The sequence below is a fragment of the Gordionus sp. m RMFG-2023 genome, chromosome 2, assembly GCF_954871325.1.
Source record: "Gordionus sp. m RMFG-2023 chromosome 2, tfGorSpeb1-WG-v2, whole genome shotgun sequence".
Lineage (NCBI taxonomy): Eukaryota > Metazoa > Nematomorpha > Gordioida > Chordodea > Parachordodidae > Gordionus > Gordionus sp. m RMFG-2023.
Genome location: NC_088776.1, coordinates 52842783 through 52850945, shown reverse-complemented (window position 1 = coordinate 52850945; position 8163 = coordinate 52842783). Strand labels below are relative to the sequence as shown.

Below are 8163 nucleotides of genomic sequence, written 5' to 3'. Positions count from 1 at the left end.
AGCTATTTTTTTGACTAAAATATTGAGTAAAAAATCGAGCCGTTTAACAACACTATTGCAACCGATACTGCACCGAATTAAGTTCTAACAAATTGGATAAAACTTCTATATTAATATAAAAAATAAATAGTGGGGAAAAAAATATATAAGCAATCGTAAAATCGGTTTGAACCAACTGCAAAACGACTCATCTAAAGAATTTTTAAGCCTAATGATTGGCTCAACTTAATGAACGCTGGGAATGACTTGTGTTACCAGTCTTAACGGATTATTTCAGGCGCATTCTTTAAGACTAGCTGATTTAGCCACAATACCATAACGATTGCAATTTTTTTTTATAAAATCATTTTTGTATATAATCGGATAAATTAATATTAGTTTGGAAATATGGGTAAAACTGATTTTATTCATTTTTAAAAAAAAATCTATATAAAATATGTTATAAATAAATATTCTATTCTGTTATTTTAATAAAATATATTATACTTATAGATAGAATTGCACTCTGTTTTTTTTAATATAAAAAATCTATAATAAAAAATGACTAATAAAAACCCAAACTATGAACTTCACGGGGTTTTCTTCAACTTCGACAATCTCTTATAGGGTATAAAAGTCAGGCACAAACTCTTGTATTCCTGATTTTTGCAGTTTTTACGTTTGGCCGCCATTTTCTCCATATTATAAGTAATCCTTTGAGGAAAAGGAGAATGGTGATAAATAATTTTATCATTACGTGAGGTAGGAATACTCGTATTCGTATTACCGTTATTTTTGGTATTAGGTTCTTCATCGTCTTTGAGTTTACGAGGAATGGAAGTTATACTAATCTTGTCTCCGCTTTCTTCGTCGTTGCCGCTTAAGGAAGCAGAATGATCTAACGCTCGCTTCTTGTCATGAGTTATGACAACGTCTCTACACTTTCCCATAGAATCATTTCCAACTAAGTTAGGCTTAACCGAATGAGGACGATTCCTTGGGGTTTGCACCAATTTTGGGGTGGGTAGTGTCATTTTAGGTTTGGCCAGATTAATTTTGTGCGGTTTATAAATATTTTGGGTATCGAAATTTTCAATTTTGATCATATGTGAAGGAGTGTTATGATGTTGAATTTCCCTTAGATTAAGATCGAACTCCCCGTATTTGAATTGAGGCTTGATATTATCTTTATTGTCCTCTCCCGAATCCCAATCGCTTTCGCTACGCGTATTAATAACGTTACTACCTCTATTATCTTGCGAAAAGTTGTTATCATCAACACCTTTCCTGCTCGTCGATTTAAATGGGCATAGAGAGCCTGATTCGAAAGCGTAAGCTATAGTATTTTGTAAGGGAGTGTCCAGGATGCGATTTTTAGGGGGCCTTCCTCTCTTACGCTTGCCACCAGCATGAAATATATTTGTAGTTTGAAAGTTAGACGTAGTGTGTATAGGGTCATCCGAAATCATGGACCACGTATCGATTTGGTGCTTCTTATAGTGATTTATCCTATCGGGCGTGGAATTAAAAGCGAAGGCCTTCAAGCAACCGGCCTTTGAACAAATAAAATATGATTATAATAATACAAAAATAGTCAAGTCACAATAAAATTGATAATGGATCCGATTTTTAAACTATTTTATTTTATACCCATACGCAATGGAAGTGTTTTGATTGGAGGAAAGAACAGCTGGAAAAATTGCAAACGGTTAAATCGTCGTATATTTTATAAGAGCTTTCAAAAATGGCGTCCTCATGTTCGTGGGTTCTGTTCAAAGGATGGAAAGAGGGGGAAGGAAAATAAAAATTTAACTTAAACATTTTTATTTTCGATTTATTTAAAAAAGAAATGAAGAATCTTATTCATTTTTTTTACTTGAAATGCTCCTTGAAGATATCTTTCGTCAAAAAAGGTTCATTGCAAGATGAGAAATCACCTTTGCAGTGGAAATGTTCTAGCGAGGAGTGAGAACAGTCGTGGCTTTCTCCTTCTGGATAAAAGTCGCAAATTTTTCCTTGTTCATACCTATTTTTATATAAAACATGTATGTAGTTTTTTTTTAGTCGCATAGTTTTCCTTTTTCAAATACATAAGCATCTCTAACGGAATCTATAATATCACAAAAATGACAATATCGGTTTGAAATAGGACTATAAAAAAACGATATTATAAGAGTAGGCTAATCAATATCTTATATAGGTGAATTAAAAAGTAGAGTATTGGAGTATGAACTAAACAGGGGACAATTTTTAGGCAATAACTCAAATTCGGGGTAATATGGGATCAGGGATGGTTTAAACTCATTTTGGAATAAAAATTGGTGACTAAAAATATTTTGGCAAAATTCCCAAAACAAAAAAGAATTTTCCGAACCCGCTACAAGAACTCTTTCTAAAAATCAATTTTCTTAATTTAAATGTGTGCTTTAAAGAAGTAATATTTTATAATGTTCTACGCGATTTTGTTTCTTGCCCATCTCCAGCGAACGCCAATGTTAACTAATTATCCATTTTTAAATTAATAAGTATTTAATAGATTTTTAATATATTACATCGAATACTGGGCCACTAATTGCCCAGTATAAATTTTATTGGTAGGTTTGCTTATATGGGTCTGTGAGAAATGGGAAGCGGTACGTTTTTTCTGCCCCTGGATATGAAAGGTGTGCTTATCTCTTTCAGTTTTCGTGATTCTATCTATAAGATAATTGTCAGCGAGTTGATTGGACGATTTAAAAGACGTAAACTGATTAGGTGCCGCGTGGAACGGTTTAAAAAAATGTTTTTCATTGGAGTGTGAGTTTATTTGTTCGCCTGTATGTGTCTGCTGATATTGAATGGATCCACCATGAAGTAAATATCTTTTGGTAGAAAAAGATTTGATCCCATTAGGATCTCTAAATGGGTAATTTAACAATGACTCCTTCCATCTCGATACCTTTGAGCATTTTGAAATTGATTCTTTATCTATAATTTGACATAAAAAGAAAGATATTTATGAATCAATAATTTTGAAATGTAGAAGATCATAAGATTTTTTATATGGAAATGAATTGGAATTTGGAACATTAAATTTTTTTTAAAAAACGTAGGTTTTGTTAAAGTTAAGTTGTTTTTTTTATTAGGCTGTGTCCAAAACATCAAAAAATTAAATTTACAAACTTTCGAAATTTTAATAAAAATAAATAGATATAATTTTAAATATATAAATAAAAATAAAATGCTCAAATCAATACATAATTCTATAAAAATTTTTACAGATTTCATCAAAATTTATAATTTGCTAAAGTTTTGAAACTTTTCGAATTTTTATTAAAAAGTTTTGGACACATCCTTAGGAACTAATTCTCTTATTTTAAAAGTGCCATTTTTTTATTTAAAATTATTTTGTTTCTTAAATGCTCTTATAATTATTCTTGAGAATAGCCCTAATTTTTTTTTTATATTTCCTTCTAAGGCTTTATAGCATTTCCTGGAAATATCTAAATCAAATACTTTGTTTTTTTTACGAATAGGAGGGCTTCTGATTTTTTTTAAAAGGTGGAAATGGGATTTTGGATAGGATTTAAATCTTTGTGGAATTGTCGGATTGACCGAATAAAAAATATACTAGTCTGGCGGGACTAAGAGAAGGGGGTCTGTTTCAGGGTTCTAATAATCCTTAAAATTTTGGGATTGCATGATCTAACCGTGCTTCAAAAGTGCAAGTGTTTCATTAAAATAAAACATATCGAATTTCCCTTGGGTGTCAGTTTACAAATAAATTATTTTTGACCAAAAAATAAAGATCATCCCAAGTAAATTGTTGGCCTCTAACCTAAAACTCCGGAAAAACATCGACCACAAAAAAATACTCTTGGCCACCCACCCTGAAACACCTGGCTACGAGCCTGTTATATGTATGCGCGCACTTTTAAATTTAAAGTCATCCATCGGCCTTGTCATCATAAGATATTTTGTTAAGATAAAGGATACAAGATTTAGATAAATTTTTAATCCCTATGAATCTTTATGCTCCAAAGTAAAAGAAAATTATGCATGGTATAGAAAAAAGAGAATATTTCGCTTAAACACGCACACAATTCAATTTGATGACTATCGTTCGGAGATCTGCCCATCGTTATATCCGGTGTTGATCTGGATCGGCTGTATCACTTAGTGTTATTAAACAGGCCCTATTTGAGTCGATTTTTAAAAGCGAATCGTTTAAGATTTTAGCCAAAATAATATGAAGCAAGCCTCGAGATGTGCCAAATAGAGATCCAAACTAGAGGTTTGCAATAAGCGGGGCCCGCCCGCCCACGCTCGCCAAAACATTTTCAACATTTGCGGGTGGCGGGCAGGTTAAAAATTTTTTTTAAAGTAATGGGCGGGTTAATTTTTAATTCATGCCACATGATCAGAACAGACTCCAATTTATATAAAAACAATATTTTATTTCTCATAATATTGCATATTATATATGTTTAATTAAAAACACATTATAGAATAAATAAATAAAGAGCCAATCCAGTCATTAAAATAACTTTAAACATTATAGTGCGCACAAATTGAGCGTTTCAAAAGCTGCTTTGCAAACGCTAATAATGCATTTCAAATGGCCTCATGCAAATTGGTAAAATTATCGTTTGGGCGTTAGCAACCATTTAAAAAAATGAAAATAGGTTTGCTTTTTCTCATTACATTTTTTTATTCTTCGCTTTGTAATATTATATAAAATGTAACATAAATAACTTACTTATATTCTAAAAAGGAATATTTAAGAAATAAGACGGCAGACGATAATATAATTTTCAAAGGCAAATCCTTTTTTTTTATAACTTATTTAATCGACGATATTAATAAAAAAGCAACCTCAATTTAAACAAAGGATGTTTTTTTAATTAAAAAATTACTGCAAAACGTAAAAGCACAATTTGTGTGCAGGGCCGTTTAAAAAACCAACGTCACTAATTTCTTCAATTCAACTAACTCAAAAATTGATATAATTATAAGGGTCTCCCCATCGGCGAAACCAGGATTTTTTGGGAGGGAGGGGGGGGGGTGAATATAGAATTATTAGCCCCCCCCCCAATTTTATTGGAGAGGTCTTTAGGTAATTATTTTAAGCCTTTGGCTGTTATAATTTTATAAAAATAATAAAATAATTTTGGTTTTCGTTAATTTAAAAAGTTTAAAAATTTTTTTTTTTTTAAATATTCGTTTATAGAGACATATATTTGGGGAGAGAGGGGAATTGGGTTATGTGGGGCAAAAATGTTTTTAATGTTAAAATATTACAATGAAATTTTCGCGGGGTTTTCTTTTGCCCCCGCATTTTTCATGGGTTTGCCTCCACCCATAAAAAAGTGATAAATTTTAGAACGTAAAAGAGTAGAATAGTTTATTAAAGTCATGAACCAAATAAAATAAATCGTATAAAAAAATATAGTTTGACAAATGGGCTTATCTTGATTGATTGATTATCTTGAAATTATTCTTTAAATTACTTTTATGATGGAACGACTCAAGGACTAGTTTATGACTATTAATGATTTTATTATCATTTTTCTTCGGATACACCTCGGGATAGTATTTGTGGGATATGGGAGGGATAGTTCTCTTAGAATTATTATGGGTTGGTTCGCGTCCGTAGGAATAATAATTTGAAAGTCTTTGATGCCAGGTATATCTTTTATCTAGCAGATTATTCGATAAGGGTTTTGCGTCGATGCCCCTTTCTTCCCTCGTTAATCGGCGTTTTGTAAGAGGTGGCCAATGAGAGGAGGAATTTATATGATCGTTGAATGAGACTTTAGAATCATTATCATTATTGCTGGGAAAATAAATTTGCTCGGAATAAGGAATTTCGTCGTTTTGGGGAGAGAAAATTATTTTGTCTCTAGAACTGAGTTTATCACTAAAATCACCTATTTTCTTATTCTTTTTATAACTGAGATCTAAGGGCTGCTCGCAACTTTTGGGGACGTGTTGAGAATTTGGTATATCATAATGGCTCGTGGACGCTACCATGCTGGTTACAGGAGATGAATAATCAAGGAAATCGTCGCATTTTTCGTGATTATCAGCTTCATCACTCCTGAACGTGGGATTAGGAATCGAATTCGATTCCTCCGAGCGACCAAAACTGCGGGGCGTAAAATTTTTTCTCTTATTTTTGGTGGATGCGATAGGGGAACAATGATTTACGCCGGAAGGCACTCGGCTCATGGAATTCATCATCAACATATTATCGGAGCTGCTAGGGAGATTATTTTTGATCTCATTGAGATCATGGAGACTTGGTTTAAAAATGTCGGTCGGAAGCAATAGACTTAGCATATACTTTTTTGAATATTTATGGTGTTAACCGAAGATTGGGATTTATAAAATGGGTTATAATACAAAAAGGATGACATTCAAGAAGTAAAAAACCATTGCGCCAATGCAAACTAGCAGTAAGTAATAATTATGTTTATTTTTAATCATATTTTACTAAAATGACATTATTATAGAAATTATCTATTTTTCTTTATCAAATTGTCATTTATTCATTTTAAAAAAATTTACATTTCAAGTTACAAAAAACATACAATTTTATATAGAATAGGATCAAAACTCCTTAAATGGAAAAAATGAAAATAATATATTTTATTAATATTTGTTTTATATAAAAAAATAAGAATAACACAGATATGAACAAATGTTTTTAAATAAAAAATATCTTTGTTTTAATATTTTTCAAAAATATTTTTAAATATTTTTTTTTAAATGTTAAATTTCATCTCTATATAACTTACACTCTTTTACAGATAAATTTTTGTAAAAAAAAAATATAAATATTCTTTTTAGCATTGAAAAAAATTTATTTTTAATTTAAAAAGAGGAAAAAAAAATACAGACCCATTTTTAAATTAAAATACATTCAAGGACATAAGATTTTTTCCGAACCAAATTTGGGAAAAGAATTTTATTTATATATATTTAAATATTCAAAAAAGATTTTGTTTTTTAAAATAATCTTTTCTAAAATTTAGAATTATTTGGCGAATTTGTAAATAATTGTATTTTTTATATATATAACAGAAGGATATAAATGTCGGGCGAGAGGGGGAGTTAGTTACTGCATAAAAATGTTTCCAAAAATTAATTTTGACAACTATAAAAGGTTTTAGGGAATAAGAAATGAATGAAAGCTTGTACTATTATTGTGTTTAGCGTATAAATATTGACTGATGAAGGACAAGCCTACGATATCTGGCATTTTTAAAAGAATTTTCATTAAACTTTAGTTTTATTAATGTTAAGTTTCATAATTCTAGATTTTTTCGCGGGGTTTAGATTTCAAGTTTTATTTTTTTTTTAAAAAAAATAATTAATTCTATTCAATAAGGTGTAAATTAAATTATATAACAATTGTCATAAATCATAATATCAAGAATCTAAAATCTTTTATATAAAACACTTTCCAAATTAAAATTAAAATTAAACCAACATATTTTTCTAATATAGCTACAAAACCTCTATTTATTTGCATAATAGTTTTTTATAAAAAAGATAGAAACTAACAAAAAAACATATGTTATTGATAAATTTTTGATATTTAAAAAAAATATATATATAATAACAAAATCCGGCTCATTTAATCATACCAAATTAGGCTATGTTAATTAAATTAAGGATATGATTTTCTTTTTTTGAATTATTTAATTTATGCTTTCAAGAAAAATTAATGAGATTCCTTGATGAAGTCCCTCCCCTCCCTTCACACATTATATATCAACAATAAAATATTAAAAAAATATATTAGAATTTCACGTCTAAAGATGAAGTATCAGAGATTCGAAGAAATTTGTATAGGATCATTATTTATTCCCTTTTCTACAATCATAAATACGTGAAGAGTTTTGTCTTTTGTATAAGTGTACCATTTTCCTGTATAAACAGGTTTGCCCCCCCCCCACCCATTTCCAAAACAAGCTATGTGTCCCAGGCTTTTAGTCCCATTCTTTTAAGTCATTGATCCTCTTATCGAAGTTTTCCTAAATGTGTCATAGTCATAAAAACCCGATAAATTTTAGATTAAAATGTCTTAAGTGGGTCGATTGAAAAATACGATAAATATATACAAGTTTATTAGCATCATTTTTTTGATTGCAAATAAGCGCTACTTGAAATTAAATTAATAAGCCTTTTATATCTAAA

The 8163-nt window shown here is 29.9% G+C and overlaps 1 protein-coding gene across 1 annotated transcript; it reads right to left on the bottom strand.

The window, feature by feature from the left end:
• Window positions 1–450: 450 nt before the first annotated feature.
• LOC135923931 (uncharacterized) lies at window positions 451–6562 on the bottom strand. Its single transcript, XM_065458953.1, has 5 exons — window positions 5469–6562; window positions 2532–2946; window positions 1856–2005; window positions 1630–1747; window positions 451–1532 (listed from the first exon to the last, which is right to left on the bottom strand). The coding sequence occupies exons 1-5, from the start codon at window positions 6298–6300 to the stop codon at window positions 570–572; spliced, it is 2478 nt and encodes an 825-aa protein (XP_065315025.1). The 5' UTR covers window positions 6301–6562; the 3' UTR covers window positions 451–569.
• Between the last annotated feature and the right edge of the window lie 1601 nt (window positions 6563–8163).